The sequence below is a fragment of the Chiloscyllium punctatum genome, chromosome 1 (assembly GCF_047496795.1).
Source record: "Chiloscyllium punctatum isolate Juve2018m chromosome 1, sChiPun1.3, whole genome shotgun sequence".
Lineage (NCBI taxonomy): Eukaryota > Metazoa > Chordata > Chondrichthyes > Orectolobiformes > Hemiscylliidae > Chiloscyllium > Chiloscyllium punctatum.
Genome location: NC_092739.1, coordinates 112,140,726 through 112,159,266, shown reverse-complemented (window position 1 = coordinate 112,159,266; position 18,541 = coordinate 112,140,726). Strand labels below are relative to the sequence as shown.

General features: G+C 42.3%; 1 protein-coding gene across 1 annotated transcript in view; it reads left to right on the top strand.

Annotated features, from left to right (window-relative positions):
• Positions 1-18,541, top strand: part of LOC140478761 (long-chain-fatty-acid--CoA ligase ACSBG2-like) — a 111,433-nt gene that overhangs the window by 37,961 nt on the left and 54,931 nt on the right. The window contains exons 6-8 of the mRNA XM_072572110.1: positions 1,580-1,660; positions 1,845-1,994; positions 11,037-11,213. Coding sequence (XP_072428211.1) covers positions 1,580-1,660; positions 1,845-1,994; positions 11,037-11,213 — 408 coding nt within the window. The remainder of the gene's footprint in view (positions 1-1,579; positions 1,661-1,844; positions 1,995-11,036; positions 11,214-18,541) is intronic.

Here is an 18,541-nt window from a genome sequence, read left to right as displayed (position 1 = left end):
AAAATACTGCAGGGTGTTGGAAATCTGAAGCAAACACAGAAATGCAGGAGAAACTCAGCAGTTCTGGCTGCATCTGTGGAGAGACAAGCAGAGTTAAGAGTTCAAGACTATGGGCCTAGTGCAGGAAAGTAGGACTAATCTGGTAAAAGCGTATTTTTAGTCATCTAGATTAATGGGCTGAAGGGCCAGTTCTGTACTGTATGACTCCATGATTAACAGTTTGAGTTCAGTATGACTTTTTCCCAGAAATCAAAATACTCAAAACAGTTTTTCTGAATATTTTGAGTGTTCAGAGATGTGAAGAAGAGTCATACTGGACTTGAAACATTCATTCTCTTTCTCTGTCCACAAATTCTTCCTTTTGTTTACATCAATGCAACTACTCCTTAGTACAGAAATTCCTCCTAAATCTTTATTTGATTTGCTAATGGCTAATTTATATTTAAAATCTCATGCTCATGTAAGCAGATACAGTGTCTCCACACACAGATCCTGTCAAACTTCTTAATATTTTTAAAGTTGTCCTTGGGCAGGAACTTTGTGTGTGTTTTTTTTGCTGGTACCATTACACCTTTGAGCTATTTTGCTAAAAGCCCAAGACCCAAAAATTGCAGATAGTGTAACATTGATCCACAACCTTAACTGGCCTATTAGTTAGAGTCTGAGTAAAATTTTCCACTTGACTTGTGAGGCCCACTGTGTTTTGGTGGAGCAGTAACTGTCTGGAGATATCCTCCTGGCGTCAAACTATAGCACAGCATTCCAGACAGATTTTGAAGGCTCCTCCCTGCCCACTTGGCTATGGCTTCAGTCACATAGTGTCTCTTTTACAAAGATGCTACAGAAATGTGGCCCATATTTTTCAAATTTTTTTTCAAAAGGGTGTTGACTGGGTATTTCAAGATTAAGTGACTCCCCACCCACCCCACCCTGCCCCGCCCTCTCTGCCCTGCTCTTTCTCACTCAACTGCAATGGCAGGCAGCAGCTCCTTCCATGTTAGAGGCCTCTTACTTGTCCTCCGGCTTTGAGAGCCTGTTTATCATCCTCAATTTGAAAGTGAGTGACTCCTAAATGGCCACTAACAGTCAATTACTGCTAAACTGTTGTCAGTTGAATATGTTCAGTACAATGCAGGATCACAGTCTGTATTAGGGCTATTATGGTACAGTGGTAGTGTCCCTACTCCTGGACCAAGAGACCTGGGTTGGGTCCAACCTACTCCAGAGGTGTGTAATAACATCTCCGAATAGGTTGATTAGAAAAATAGGCTAAAAAAAATCAAGATATGTGTTTTACCCTGACATTTTGAGGTTTCAGCCTATAGTCTGAAATGCTGCTCATGTTTCCCAGTGAAGAATGCCTAAGCCTGTACACTTCTCCCCCACCTTTTTCTGTGCTCTTTAAGTGCTTCAGTACTATAAAAGACCAGAATTAAATGGCAGATTGTCTGACTAATACTGTACATAATTATTTTTATTTTAGCTCACAGCTTCTATATTGTATATCCTGAGAAATGAACTTTATTTTCCAATTAAATCTTGCAATGAAAATGTAATTATTTTTGAGTTTTACTTGTAGATTGCACATCAGTTGCCTCACCTTAAAGCGATTGTTCAGTACAAATATGCAGTGGAAGAACACCAACCAAATATTTTTAGCGTAAGTGTTCTCAAAATAGCTTCTGGAAATCAATACTTTATTACATCTTTTAATCATCCAATAATTAAATAGGAATTTAGCATAATATGCATTACCTTACGAAGAATTTTTAATTTTTAAGTATTTAAAGACATTATTTGCCTTTTTAAAAAATAAGTATTTTAATTTTGTTTTAAACTTTAAGTGGAAGAAATTTCTGGAACTTGGGAAAAGTATTTCGGATATACAGTTGGACGAAATTATTGAGTCTCAGAATGCCAACCAATGTTGCACACTAATCTACACTTCTGGAACAACAGGAGTCCCTAAAGCAGTGATGCTTAGCCATGATAATGTAAGTTTTGGTTAGTCTTATTTTGAATTTGATAATTACTGAGACCGAAACAGAAATTGCTGGAAAAGCTCAGCAGGTCTGGCAGTATCTGTGGTGAGAAATCAGCGTGCACATTTCGGGTCAAGAAACCTTTCCTCAGAGTTGAACTTTCTTAAGTCTGAGGAAGGGACACTGGACCCAAAACATTAACTCTGATTTCTCTTCACAGATACTGCCAGATCTGTTGAACTTTACCGGCAATTTCAGTTTTTGTTTCTGATTTACAGTATCTGCAGTTCTTTTGGTTTTTAATTACTGAGACAATTTTTATTAAGATTCATCAATATCTTATTGTTAGAAAGTTATTGACTTTGGAATATGAAAGACACTTGATTATAAATCCTTTAGAATATGACATTTTCCACCTTGCCAGTTGAGTTTTGTTTGTTTTGACATTCTTCTTGATAAAAATCTAAAGATACTATTTTTAATATTTTGTTTTGTCAGACATTATGCTCATATGAAATAAGTTCATTTGTTCGGTTCAAGTGGGTTTTTGAGATTGAAGGCCAAAATCTATTGTTCATTTATTTGACATGCAGGTGTAGCAGGCAGGGAGGAAAGATAATGGATTGCTGGCCTTCATTGCGAGAGGATTTGAGTTTGGAGTAATAATGTTTTGCTGTGGTTATACAGGGCCTTGGTGAGGTTTCATCTTGAGTATTGTGTGCAGTTTTGGTCTGCCAGCCTGCCATTCTTGCTATTGACTGATTCCCTGGATGACAGGACTGATATATGTAGAAAGACTAGATTGACCGGCCTGGTACTCATTAGAATTTAGAAGAATGAGGGTGGAATCTCATAGAAATATATAAAATCCTGATGGGACTAAACAGACTAAATGCAGGATGAATGTTCCCGATGTTGAGGAAGTCCACAACTCAGGGTTATAGACTAAGAATAAGGGCCATGATGTGGAAGTGCCAGTGTTGGACTGGGGTGGGCAAAGCTAAAAATCACACAACACCAGGCTATGGTCCAACAGATTTATTTGGACGTACTAGCTTTCGAAGCACTGCTCCTGCTTCAGCTGGTTGTGAAGCAGGACCAAAAGACACAGAATTTAGAGCAAAAGACTACAGTGTCATGCAACTGAAACGATATATTGAACAAACCTAGATTGCTGTTAAATCTTTCATCTTTTAGAATGTGTTGCCGGTTTTGGTTTATTAATATGTAAATCCCAGAACTTCTTTTAAGTTACATTCGAAAGATAGCTTAAGATTTTATAAAAAAAGTGACATCTCAGCTCAGAGAATGCATTAGAGGTGTGATGTTAGAGTGTGTCTGTATCCAAATCTTGAGTGAGACTGGTTCAATTTCCAAAGTAGGAATTTATAAAATGTTACATGGATTGACTGCAGGTTGTGTGCTTTTTGAGCAAAATAGAATGTATCTGGAAATACAATTCTGGTCAATGCAAATTCACCCCATAGACTTATATGTATTGTGCATGAGAGAGTGAGTGTGTGTATGTGAGTGTGTGTGTTGTGGTCACCTGTAGTGTGACATGAACCCAAGGTCCCAGTTGAGGCTATCCTCATAGGTGCCGCACTTGGCTATCAGCCTCTGCTCGGCCATCTTGCATTGTTTCCTGTCCCAGCGTCTGCCTTGGAGGATGGTCAACCAAAGATCTAGGCCAAATGTCACTGACCACTGAAGTGTTCCCTGACTGGGAGGGAACACCCCTGGCTGGCAATTGTTGCGTGGTGTCCATTTATCCATTCTCCTAGCATCTGCTTGGTCTCGCCAATGTACCATGTTGCCGGGCATCCTTGCTTGCAGCATATAAGACAGACGACATTGGCTGAGTCACAAGAGAACCTACCGCATACATGGTGGGTGGTGTCTGGTAGTATCTATGTTGACACTGAAACTTCTTGCACTAGTAGCCATTACTAGTAGGGTTGTACGGTGTTGTGGTTGATATTGTCCTGAAGGCTGGGCAGTTTGCTGCGGAGAATGGTCTGTTTAAGGTTTGGTGGTTGTTTAAAGTTTCTTGCTGTAGCACTTTGGAACTGTCAATCGATGAGTTGAGCATTGTATCCTGTTCTTATGAGGGCATCCTTGAGCACTTTCAAGTGTCCGGGGCATTCCTCCACATCTGAACAGATCCTGTGTGTGCGTGGGGCTTGTCCATTGGCTGTTTTAATATGTTTAGGGTGGAAACCTGTGGCTATACATTGGCTGGGAATTGAATCTGAGCTTCTGGGCATAGGGCTTGTCTGAAGGGGATTGCTGTTTTATTGGTGGTTCATTGGTGGTTCAGTGGTAGAATTCTTATCTGCCATGTGCTGGTTCGGTTACTGGCCAGTGTATAGTCGCAAGTTTCCACGCTAAACATGTTAAACCAGCCTACAGACAAGCCCTACGCATACACAGGATGAATGTTCAAATGAAGAGGAACACAACAGATGCTTGAAAGTGCTGAAGAGCGCCTACATAAGAACAGGGTATGATGCTCAACTCAACAATCACCAGTTCCTCACAACCTGCAACACATTGCCTCTAAAAACCTTCCCCACGCCTCTAATTCTTGCCTTTAAACAGACCATTGTGCCCAGCAAACTGCCCAGCCTTCAGGGCAACATCAACCACAACACCGTACAACCCTGTAATGGCTACCGCTGCAAGATGTGTCAAAGTGTTGAGATGGATGCTACCATTGCTTATGTGACTCGGCCAACAATGTCTATCTCATACATTGTAGGCAAAGATGCCCTGAGGCATGGTACATTGGCGAGACCAAGCAAACGCTACGTCAATGGATGAATGGACACCATGCAACAGCCACCAGACAGTAGAGTTCCCTCCCAGTCGGGGAGCACTTCAGTGGTCAGGGAGATTCGACCTCGGATCTTCGGGTGACCATCCTCCAAGGCAGATGTTGGGATACATAACAATACAGAGTGGTAGAGCAGAGGCTGATAGCCACATTTGGTATCCATGAGGATGGCCTCATCCAGGATATTGGGTTCATGTCACATTACAAGTGACCCCAATGCATGATTCTCTCTCTCTTTCTTTTCTCTGTTTTCCCTCTCTCTCTCCAATCTCTTCTCTCTCTCTTTTCTCTCCCTCCTCTCTCGTCTCTCTCTCTCCTCTCTTTCTTCTCTCTCTTCTCTCTCTTCTCTCCCCCTTCTCTCTCTTTTTTTCTCCCTCCTCTCTCATCTCTCTCTCCCCTCTTTCCTCTCTCTCTTCTCTCCCCCTTCTCTCTCTCTTTTTTCTCTCTCTCTTCTCTCTTTTCTTTCTCCTCTCTCTCGCCTCTCTCTTTTCTCTCTCTCCCTCTTTTTTTCTCTCTCTCTCTTTTCTCTCTCTTCCTTCTCTCTCTTTTTACTCTCCTTTCTCACTCTCTTCTCTCTCCCTTTCTCTCTCTCTCTCTCTCCTGTCTCTCCTCTCTCTCTTCTCTCTCTCTTCTCACTCTCATCTCACTCTCATCTCTCCCTCTCTCCTTTCTCTCTTCTCTCTTTTCTCTCCCTTCCCCTCTTCTTTCTTTTTTATCTCTCTCTCCTGTCTCTCCTCTCTCTCCTCTCTCTCTTCTCTCTATCCTGTCTCTTTCTCCTCTCTCTCTTTTCTCTCTCTTCTCCCTCTCTTCTCACTCTTATCTCTCCCTCTCTCCTTTTTCTCTTCTCTCTTTTCTCTCCCTTCCCCTCTTCTTTCTTTTTTATCTCTCTCTCTCCTGTCTCTCCTCTCTCTCCTGTCTCTCTCTTCTCTCTCTCTCTCTTTTGCTCTCTCCTCTCTCTTTGCTCTGGTCTCTCTCTCTTCTCACTCTTTTCTCACTCTCTCTCTTCTCGCTCATAGAACATAGAACATAGAACATAGAACAATACAGCACAGAACAGGCCCTTCGGCCCACGATGTTGTGCCGAACTTCTATCCTAGATTAAGCACCCATCCATGTACCTATCCAAATGCCGCTTAAAGGTCGCCAATGATTCTGACTCTACCACTCCCACGGGCAGCGCATTCCATGCCCCCACCACTCTCTGGGTAAAGAACCCACCCCTGACATCTCCCCTATACCTTCCACCCTTCACCTTAAATTTATGTCCCCTTGTAACACTCTGTTGTACCCGGGGAAAAAGTTTCTGACTGTCTACTCTATCTATTCCTCTGATCATCTTATAAACCTCTATCAAGTCACCCCTCATCCTTCGCCGTTCCAACGAGAAAAGGCTGAGAACTCTCAACCTATCCTCGTACGACCTACTCTCCATTCCAGGCAACATCCTGGTAAATCTTCTCTGCACCCTCTCCAAAGCTTCCACATCTTTCCTAAAGTGAGGCGACCAGAACTGCACACAGTACTCCAACTGTGGCCTAACCAAAGTCCTGTACAGCTGCAACATCACTTCACGACTCTTGAATTCAATCCCTCTGCTAATGAACGATAATACTCCATAGGCCTTCTTACAAACTCTATCCACCTGAGTGGCAACCTTCAAAGATCTATGTACATAGACCCCAAGATCCCCCTGTTCCTCCACCTGACTAAGAACCCTACCATTAACCCTGTATTCCGCATTCTTATTTGTTCTTCCAAAATGGACAACCTCACACTTGGCAGGGTTGAACTCCATCTGCCACTCCTCAGCCCAGCTCTGCATAATATCTAAGTCCCTCTGCAGCCGACAACAGCCCTCCTCACTGTCCAAAACTCCACCTATCTTTGTATCATCTGCAAATTTACTGACCCACCCTTCGACTCCCTCATCTAAGTCATTAATAAAAATTACAAACAGCAGAGGACCCAGAACTGATCCCTGCGGAACTCCACTTGTAACTGGGCTCCATGCTGAATATTTACCATCTACCACCACTCTCTGACTTCGACCGGTTAGCCAGTTTTCTATCCAATTGGCCAAATTTCCCTCTATCCCATGCCTCCTGACTTTCCGCATAAGCCTACCATGGGGAACCTTATCAAATGCCTTACTAAAATCCATGTACACTACATCCACTGCTCTACCCTCATCCACATGCTTGGTCTCCTCCTCGAAGAATTCAATAAGACTTGTAAGGCAAGACCTACCCTTCACAAATCCGTGCTGGCTGTCCCTAATCAAGCAGTGTCTTTCCAGATACTCATAAATCCTATCCCTCAGTACCCTTTCCATTACTTTGCCTACCACAGAAGACAGACTAACTGGCCTGTAATTCCCGGGGTTATCCCTATTCCCTTTTTTGAACAGGGGCACAACATTCGCTACTCTCCAGTCCCCTGGTACCACCCCTGTTGCCAGTGAAGACGAGAAGATCATTGCCAACGGTACTGCAATTTCCTCTCTTGCTTCCCACATAATCCTAGGATATATCCCCTCATCTCTCTCTCTCTTTTCTCTCTCTCTCTCCTCTCTCTCTTCTCCACCTCTTTTTTCTTTCTCTCTCTTGTCTCTCTCTCTTTTCTCTCTCCTCACACTCCTCTCTCTCCTTTCTTTCTTTTCTCTCTTCTCTGTCTTTCTCCCTCTTCTCTCTCTCTCTCTTCCATCACTCTTCTCTCTCTGTTCTCTATCTGTTCTCTCTCTCCTCTCTTTCTTTTCTCTCTCTGTTCTCTCTCTCTATTTTTTTTCTCTCTCTCTCTCTGTTTTCTCTCTCTCTCTCCACCCTCTCTTTCTTTCTTCTCACTCTCACTCATTCAGGCACAAACACATAAGTCTATGGGGTGAATTTGAATTTACAGAATTATATTTGCAGATACATTCTATTTTGCTCAAAAAGTGCACAATCTGCAGGCAGTCAATCCATGTAACATTTTATAACTCCTACTTTGGAAATAGAACCAGTCTCACTCAGCTTGGGTTACAGAGACACTCTAACCTCACACCTTTAATGCATTGTCTGAACTAAGACGTCACTTTTTTTTATAAAACCTTAAATTACCTGTAGAATGGGATTTAAAAGAAGTTCTGGGATTTACATATTAATGAATCAAAACCTACAATCCATTCTAAAAGATGAAAGACTTAACAGCAATCTAGGTTTGTTCATTATATTGTTTCAGTTGAGATTATCAGATTGGTCATGAACTCATTGGTGTAGCAGATGTGATGGGCTGAATCGCCTACATCTGCTTCTATTCTGGTTTTATGAATCCCTGCCTTAAACATATTCATAGTCTGAGCTTCCATAGCCCCAACTAATGGCAGAAAAAGAAATTCTGCTCACCTTGGACCATGAGTCATTCCCCTCATATTAATTTGCAAAATTTTAAGTAACAAAAAATAACTGCTTGAGAAAAAGCTTCCTCATTCAGTGAGTGGTTAGGTCTGGGGTGCTCTGCCTGCCAGTACAGTTTGACAGAAATATTTAAAGATGAGTTAAATTGTTATTTGAAAAACAACAATGCACAGCAAAGCACAGCAGAATCAGATAAGTGAAATGCTCTGTTGTGGGGGGGGGGGGGGGCGCTGGTCTGAACTCAATGGGCTGAATGGCCTCCTTTTACACTATAGTAATTCTGTGAATTGTGTAATTGAGTTATTTGCCTAGAATTCCCAGTCTTCGATCTTATCTTTTGCTCATAATATTTATATTGCTACTTCAGTTTGATTTCTGGTCAATGGTAACTTCCAAAATTTTGATAATGTGTACAGATATTGATGAACATCTCAGTCAATGTCCAAGGACAATTCTTTTCACTTCTTGGATGTTGTTCATTGTCTGTGTTCCTGCTTTCCGGTTTATACACTGAATGAGGTTAAAGACAGTCTTTTCAAGATAAATGCCACAGCAGACTATTTCTGTTACACTGAATTGTCATGAAGCCTATTGAAATTCTTATTTCAGTCTCAGTCACAAAAGGGAGACATTAAGAATGCATATAATTTGGAGCAACATCATGGGACCTTCTAACGTCCTTGCTGATGTCAAAATGGGAACTTTCAAGTTAATAACTAAAGCTGTTCACCTCTGCTAAAAGACAGTGGATGAGTGGACTAATCGTGCCTCCCAGTTTAAAAGATAGTTCATCAATCTGGAACAGAAACTCATTTGGACCGGTGTGATACTAACTGTACAGTCATTTTGACGTAACTCAAAGAAAAGGCATTGAGAACTACCTTCTGAAAGGAGCTGACCAAGAGAGGAGAACAGGAAAAAGGCACAGCGAGATTAAACACTGTTCTGTTGATGGAAAATCAGGCAGAAAGAATCAAACCACTGAATCAGAGAAGAACAAAAAAAAATTCTCTCTCCTAAAATCTACTTTTCTGAGGAACACTCAGTATCATGGCACTTAGCACTTGTGTGGCAAAACTGCTCATCATTACTTGTCAGTCCAAATGTGCTGCTTTTGGACACAGATTGCTTCAGTATCTGAGGAGTCATGAATAGACCTGAACATTGTGTAGTTATCAGCTAACATGCCACATCTGGCCTTCAATGGAGGGAAAGTCATTGATGAAGCAGCTGATAATGGTTGGATCTAAGACACTTTCTCCAAGGGCGAGGGCTATTGTTATGCAGTGTTAGTGTCTCTATCTCTGGACAAAAAAGGTCTGAGTGCAAGAGGTGATCTCTGCTCCAGAGGTGTGTTATAACATCTGTGAAAGTTGGTTAATAATATCTATCCTGAGGAACTCCTGCAGCGATATCCTGACTGACGGGCAACAACCATAAGCATCTTCCTTTATGTTAGATATGAATCTCACCATTCTCCTGATTTCTGTTGACTCCAGTTTTACTGGGGTTCCTTTATATCACGCTGTGTCAAAAGCTGCTTTAATTTAAAGGGTGGTCATTTTCACTTCATCTCTTTTGTGCATGTTTGAGGCAAATTTCCAATGTAGTCAGAAACAGTGAAGCCTCGGTAGACAAAATAGTCAGTGAGCAAGATGTTGCTGTGAAAGTGCTGCTTGATATCCCTGACAATACTTTCCATTCGATTCAAATGTGTTTCAATTGGCTTCATTAATTTTCAAAAAGGTATACATGGAATAAAGGGCTGGGTGGAGAGGGGGAGAAGAGCAGGGCAGTCGAGAGTGTGGTGCTGGGAAAGCAAAGCAGGTCCGGCAGCATACGAGGAAGAGGAGAATAGCTTGTGCCCGAAACACGACTTTCCTGCTCCTCGGATGTTCCCTGACTGGTTGTGCTTTTCCAGTACCACTCTCTTGACTCTGATCTCCAACATCTGCAGTCCTCACTTTCTCCCAGAAAGAGCAGAAGAGTCCTGCACAGGAAGGTAGCAAGAAAAAGAGTCTTCCATAACTTGCTGCTGATGGGGAGGAGATTGATGCAGTAATTGACTAGACTGGATATGGCATTGTTGGGTGAATGCTGGTATAGATGTACCAGAGCAGTGTGAACAGGGGTGCAGCTTCTTTCTGGAGCACAAGTTTCACAAGTTAAGGGCCCCTGGATGATGAGGCTGATCTCTTTTTAGATTTAATCATTATGTGAAATGTTCTAATGTGATTTTCTGGGTCTTCAGATAATAGACTGTGACTTACATTGAACCTGAAACTACAAAGTCTCCATTTATGAAAATGGTAAATGGATGTGGACAGAAGCAATGACAAAGATTAGAATTATAGTAGATGCAAAACTTCTTTTTTCCTCTTTTATGTCTCTCTCTCTCTCTTTATGGGGTAAAAACAATGACTGCAGATGCTGGAAACCAGATTCTGGACTAGAGTGGTGCTGGAAAAGCACAGCAGTTCAGGCAGCATCCGAGGAGCAGGAAAATCGATGTTTCGGGCAAAAGCCCTTCATCGGTATTCCAGGTATTTCTAAATGTCTGGATTTTCAACAGGTGTGAGTTATGGTGACCAATCACCTTTCCTTAGGCAGGAAGCTAACTTCAGGCTTCACTAGGAAGGTTGTAGGCAAATGCCCATGGAGGGAAATGGTGCTCACCGAGCAATTTGTAAATCTCAATATTTTGAAGTAAACATTTTGTACTGCTTTCTCAATATTCCAGCTGACATTAACTAAATAACAATCTGGTTTCTGGCATGGTCCTGTTGCACCGAACAATGTTGTTTGTACAATTCTCTACATTTCTAGATGACGTGGACAGCTAAGACAGCAGGGCAGACAGTGGGTCTTCAACATGCCAGAAAAGTACAAGAAAGAGTTGTCAGTTTTCTTCCAGTGAGTCATATTGCAGCACAGATGATGGATATCTGGATTCCAATGAAGTTTGGAGCTGCAACTTACTTTGCACAGCCAGATGCACTCAAGGTGGGTAATTTATGTGGTTTAAGAATTGAGGAGTTATTTTCGTTCCCAGATAAATCTGAATAATTAATATAAATATATTAATTAGGGGCAACAACAGACTACTTGGCCCCTCTAACCTCCTCCATGATTCATTTCGATCATAGCTGATCTGATTATTCCACAGTCCCACCTACTCCGATAAAAGCTATCTATCTCTGCCTTAAAGGCTCTGCCTCCCTTGCTTGTTGAGGAAGAGAATTCCAAAGACTTAGGACAATGAGCAAAGCCAAATTCTCATGCTATGTGTTAAAAAGGTAATCCCTTACTTTTGGGTCAATGGACTCAACATTAACTCTGCTTTCCCTCCACAGATGTTGCCAGACCTGCTGAGTTTCTCTAGCAATTTCTGTTTTTGTTTCAGATTTCCAGCATCTGCAGTTCTTTAGTTTTAATATCATCCTATTAGTATATTCTCACATAAGAGGATTTTCCAAGTATTTTCCCATGCACTTTAACTGACCTATATCCCTTTGTACACCATTTGTCCCCTCTAAAAATGATTTTTCCGATCTATCTCTGTGTCATTAGCAAATTTAGCAGCCATACCTTTGGTTCTTTCACCCAGTTCATTTGTGAAATGATGTAAAGCTGGTTTGTTAGCTCTGATTCCTGTGGTAGGCTGCTTGTTGCCTTATGTCAACCAGAATATTACCCATTTATGCCTATACTTTGTTTCCATTAGCTAGCTAATCTTCTATTCATGCCAAGGTGTTATCTTATACACCACGGAGCTTTCATTTCCTACATTAACCTGTTAATATGAGATTTATCAATGTCTTGTGGAGATCCAAGTGCTTTACAACCACGGTAGAGTCATACAGTACAAAAATAAACCCTTTGTTTCAACTCATCCATGCTGATCAGGTTTCCCAAACTAAACTAGACCCATTTGCCTGCATTTGATCTATATCCTTCTAAACCTTGCCTATTCACTTGCCTGTCTAAATGTCTTTTAAATATTGTAACTGTACTTGCATCCACTACTTCCTCTGGCAGTTCATTCCATATGCACATCGCCCTCTGTGTGAAAACATTGCCATTAGAGTCCTTTTGAAATCTTTCCCCTCTCGCGTTAAAACAATGCATTCTAGTTTTGAACTCCCCTACTCTAGGGAAAAGGCCTTGGCTTTTCTCTTTACTCACATGTTAGTTCAAAGAACTGGAAAACAAAAATTGTTAAACATGATTTCCTGTTCACAAAACTATGTTGATTTGTGTGATTATCTTGAATATTTCTAAGTGCCCTGTTTTTAATAATAGCTTCTTACATTAGCTTCTGACAGTTTCCTGCTTTCTGTCTGTCTGTCTCTCTCTCTCTTCCCTTTTTGAATAAAAGAGTCATATTTGCTATTTTCCAATCTAATGGAACCTTTGTTGAATCTAGCAAATTTGAAAAATTTAAAACTAATGCAATGAAGGAGATTCAACATGGCGGTGATCTAACAGGTCTGTCTTGCTGAGCTCTGCACAATAACTCCAGGCGAAGTGATGCTTTTATTCTCCCTATCTCTGCTGTTTTGGAAAAATCAGTAGTTTTAAACTATTAGAATTGTTACCTATCCATTCTAGCGATTAAGGAAGATGACTAATAGCAAAGGGCCATGTGGATCACATAAAGCAGGGCATTCCCCTGCAGCAATGGACACACCCATGGCTGCAGCATGACCTCCGTGGAAACCCAGCTGGACTTACCTGCTCAGCAGGCCTTGACTTTGGAGTTCATGAAATTCGGGAAAAGATTGAGGCAGCGATTGAAGACACACCTGCCAGGCTGGAACTTATCTTGACCATGCTACAGAAGCATAAGCAGGAGATGCAGAGTCTCTGGCAGCGCGTGGAGGAGATGGAGCGGCGGTCTGCGGCATCAGAAACCGTGGCTGAATTTTTGGCGGGACAGATCTAGGCCCTGGAGAAGCAGGTACAGGCCTTAATGGAGCAGGTCGATAACCTCGAAAATCAAGGTTAAAGAAGGAACATCCGTATTATTGGGGCTGCTGGAGTGAGAAGGTGATGAGCCAGTCAGTTTTTTTGAATATTGGCAGATGCACTTTCAGGGTTGGGAGGCCGAGGGAGGCTGGGTGCAGATTGATAGAGTCCACTGGGTCGTGGTGCACAGGCCTGGGTCATACCAGTGCCCCCGCCCGGTCCTTGTGCGATTCCAGTCCTACAGGGACAAACAAAAGGTGATAGAAGCTTCCAGATCATTGGGGAAGGATCTACAGGCCCTGATTTACAAGGGATTCAAGATGATGTTTTTTCAAGACTTTTCTGCAGCTGTGATCTTTAAGAGGAAGGCCTTCGACAAGGTAAAGAAGAGACTAAGGAATCTGGATATCCAATAGTCCATAAGGTACCCGGTAGTGCTCCATTTTAGCCACAGAGGCTCCATACACGTCTTTGACTCATCAGACAAAGCATGGAATTTTTCGGACATTTTAAAATAGACCGGTTCAAGTAACATGGACAATAATGGTTCTTTTTTTCTTTCCTTTTATTTTGTTCCTTTACTATTTTGTTTTCCCTTGTTGTTATCCTAATTTCTTTCTCTTTCTAATTACTGGAATCCTTGCTTCATACTTCTGTGGATTAGAGAGAAAGGTGAAGTCCCTACCTGCCTGATGAAGACATCTCCAAATGTCCACCAATCCCAACTCTACACATAAGTCCACCAATTATTTAAATTTTGGAGAGATCTGGAGGATCCTTGTGCATCCTATCCACTCTGGGATCCACAAGACAATTAAAATCTCTCCCTATAGTAGTATGGTGCGTTCCAAGGGCAATCAATCTAGAAAGTGCATCGGTCAGGACGTTGAGGGGGGTGTGCCAGGGGTAGTAAACATTTAGAATGTCATACCCCTCACCATGTATTAAAGCTTTCAAGATCACGAACTGCCCACATTCATCCTTAATTTGATCTAATAACTGGAATGGGAGATTCTTCTGAATGAGTATAGCCACTCCCCTGCTTTTAGTGTTAAAAGTTGAAAAGAACACCCAGTCAAACCCCCACTTTGATGCTCCTTGTCATCGAGATGGGTTTCTTGCATCAACCCTCTCCCTTCTAAGACTCGAAAGTACTTTCTTTCTCTTGATCAGTGAGTGACTCCCCTTAATATTCCAAGTGCACTATTTAAATGAACATTTAGCCATATCTGTCTAAAACAGCCCTTGAACCCAAGAGGAAGAGCCCAACTTACGAGTGCCAAGTGCAAACAATTAAAGAGGCATATAGCCTAAAAAATACACATATTAAAATGACTGAACAAAACCTTTAAAAACTACACCTACAATAAGCCAATACAATAAAAACATGGTGGGAGATTCTCCCCCACTCCCACAGGGGGCACATACACTACCCACATACACCTCCATGGCTCCTAATGGCTGAAGCTGCACCCCAAACCCAGGCAAAGAATAAAAGATACATGAACACTACAAACAAAGGAATTAAAAATGGGTATTCCACCGCTCCCATCCAAACATTGACCTCACATATCGATGGGGAAAAAAAACATTCCAACAACACTTTCCAGAATACTATTATAGGGAGAGATTTTAATTGCCTTGTGGATCGCAGAGTGGATAGGATGCACAAAGATCTTCCAGATCTCTCCACAATTTAAATAATTGGTGGACTTATGTGTAGAGTTGGGATTGGTGGACATTTGGAGATGTCTTCATCAGGCGGGTAGGATCTTCACCTTTCTCTCTAATCCACGCAAGTATGAAGCAAGGATTGACCTGTTTCTAGCTCCATTGGCTTTTTCGAACTTGGTAATTACCTGTAAAATTGAAAGCATAGCCATTTCCGATCATGCGGCAGTATATTTGGAGGTTAAGGTTAGGGGCAATGGAGTAGGTTCACGGTATTGGCATGTGGATCCTTGTCTCCTTAAGGATAGTAAGTTTGTCGAGTACTTCTCGAGTGAATTTAAAACATTCTTGGCTATCAATTCGGGCACAGCCAGGAACCCGTCTCTGCTTTGGGCGAGTACCAAGGCCTATGTGACGGGTGTACTTATTTCTTATTGGCTAGTCAGAGATGACAGAAAGGAGAGCAGCAATATCTGCACAAAGCTCGGCTGAAGGAAGCCAAGACAGCATAATTCGATAGGCCATCAGTGATTAAACTACAGCCAATCGCAATTCTCCAGGCTGCTCTGAATTCCATGCTCACTCAGACAGAGAAGAGAGAAATCTCTTGCGAAACAAAGGCTACTTCAGTATGGTGATAGGCCAGGTAAATACCTGGTATACTTGGCTAGGAAAAAGAGCGGCCCCCACCACCACAAATCCATCTTGGGAGGGCACTGGAACTCTTACTTGTGACTCCAAAAAGACTGGTATGGCATTTTGGAAATTTATTCTGTGCTATATCGGTCAGAAGGCTGTGAGGACGGCTGGTGAAGATGGAGTCCTTCTTTAAGAACCTGGACCTTCCAGGTGTGAGTTTGGAACAGGCGTCTTTTTTGAATGCTCTCTTAACAGTGCAAGAGATACAGGAGACAGTACAACAGCTCCAAAGTGGTAAGGCACCCGGCCCAGATGGTCTTCTGAGTGAATTTTATAAAGAATTAATTGAATATATTGTCCGGGCTGATGCTGGACATGTACAATTATTCATACAGTCAGGACTGCCTCCCGCCCTCTCTGAGACAGGCTAATATCTCTCTCATTCTCTAGAAAGGGAAGGCCTTGGAGGACTGTGCTGATTTTGCTGTTACATTTGGACTTTAACATTTTCTCTAACACACTTGCATTGAAGTTGGAGAAGGTGTTGCCCTCTATCGTAAAGGAGGACCAGACGGGTTTTATTAAGGGCCAGGTGTGCCAGCAAAGGTCGATTCCAGGCTTGGTGGTCTCCCTGGACGTGGAAAAGGCGTTTGACCAGGTGGAGTGGTCATATCTTTTTTATGGTCTGGAGCGGTTTGCTTTAGGTGGGGTCCTTACCAGGTGGATGGTGGTTCTATATAATGATTCTATGGCAGTAGTCCTTACCAATGGTCCAGTAATATTAGTATCAGAAGGGGCAGCTGACAGGGTTGTCCCCTCTCACCACTGTTGTTTACGCTGGTGATTGAGCCGCTGGTGGGGGCGCTATCTGGAGGGACCCCAATATAGCTGCCCCAGAGGTGGGATGTACGCAGATAATGTTCTCTTCTTATCCATTCTGGCAGTGTCAATGCCCCATTTAATACAATGCATTCATTTATTTATTTGGCTCTTTTTTTGGGAAATAAGTTCAATATTACGAAGTCTGAGGCCATGACCATGGGGGGGTCTTGAGGGAATACCTAATCTCGAAGGTGAAATCTGATTATTCTTCAGGTGGTCACAGGGGGTTTTGTTACCTCGGTATTTTTGTTACTCCTGCCTTTGACCAGCTATATAAGGCTAATTTCACGGACTTGCTTGATAAGATAAGTCAAGATCTTCAGTATTTGGTGGGCCTTCCAATATCTTGGAATAGCTTGTTAAAAATTCCTCACTTATTGTATCTCATGCGTATGCTACCTCTGATGTTGCCCAGGCAAATGTTGCAGAGACTCAACGGTTGCCTCGGTTCTTTTATTTGGCATCACAGGTGGCCTCTCACTAAGCTTGCCAAATTGCAGCTTCCCAGGGGATGTGGAGAGTGGGGGGGGGGGGGGGGGGGTGGGGAGGGGGGGAGTAGACTTTCCAAACCTTAAATAAGCTCCCTGCTTATCCTTTGTGAATGATTGGTCCTGTGAGGACTCAAGGTCCATATGGTTGGATCTTGAGGTCTCCCAGGCAAAATGTCCCCTTATTAATCTGTTGTTTTTGGATTGCATGAGGACAGTGGTGGAGTACTGTCGAATCCAATCGTCATCAATATGATCAAAGCACGGACAGCAATGCAAAAAAGTGAAGGCAGTCTATCTAAAACCTCTTTTCTCACTCCCATAGTTGGAATGCCAGGATTGTGGCCGGGGCTGATGGACTCTGGATTTAAATTAGGGGTATCCAGGGGAGTCCCTTGACCAAGACATGCATTTGAGGGAGAGGTCATGTTGTCCTTTGACCAATTGAGTCTCAAGTATGGATTGTCCAGCGGGGACCTCTTTTGTTACTTTCAGGTCAGGGACTTTATCTAAAGAAAAACTACACTTTTGGCCAACCATTATAGGTCTTACTTAGAGAGGAGAGTGCTTCAGATTACAGACACTCTCGATTAGCGCCCGTTACCATTTACTGGGATGTGGCCCCTTGAAAGATATTGAGCAGCTCCGTGGGGTCAGGGAGCATGATTTGGGGGTGGAGATTCCTTCAGAGATATGGGAGGACATTTGGGAGAACAAGATAATGATAGTGATCTGCAACAGAACACACGCGATTCAGCTGAAGGTCCTTCACAGGGTTTATCTGGCCCCAGAGCGGCTTGCGAAATTCAAAAAGGGAGCATCTCCAATGTGTTCCAAGTGCAAAATAGGTGTAGGTATTCTTACCCACTGTTTATGGTCATGCCACAAGCTTTGCAAGTACTGGGGTGCCATAACAAGAGTCATAGAGGGGGTCCTAGGGACTGAAGTCAAGGTAGATCTGGTGTCTCTCCTGCTGGGCCTGCCGAATTTGCCTTCCTTAGAGATGAGTATGGGAAAAAGTTATTTAATATTGTGGAAGGAAGAACATATTGATGAGTTGGCTCTCAGAGAGACCACTGGGCCTGCCGGGATGGTGTAGATTAGTTTTGGAACACAGTTCCCTGGACGTCCTTACAAGCATGGTGCATCAGAAAACAGAAATTTTCCATAAGATTTGGCTTAACTATTGAGAAGCAGATCTGTCGGGCATATTAGTTAGGGCCTTTGTTTAGCCATGACTTAGGTCTGGTGAGCCGTGTGCCCTGAGAGGAAGAATCGTGAATAAATACGAATATAATAACTAATGCTCCCGGTGATGGGGAGCTTTGGTGGGGTTGCACTGAGTGGTGTAATTTATTTATTTATTTATTGAATTGTAGGACGTGTAGTTTTGTACAGAAGTAGTTAGTTTGCTGTAATTGTTGTTATACTGTCAGATTGTTATATATTTTTTGTAATTTTATAATTTTGTAAAGAACAAAATGTTTTCAATAAAACTATTTTAAAAAATACATTAACTGTCTTGCTCATGACTTTGTATAAGACCAGATTTATGTGAAACTCTGATCAGAATATATTTCAGCTGCCAATTCTCTTTTTCCCAAAATATAATTTATTCATAAAATTTGCAGACCTGTTTTGTCTGGGCACATTCCAAAAGAAGGTCAATGACAGTCTCCTTGC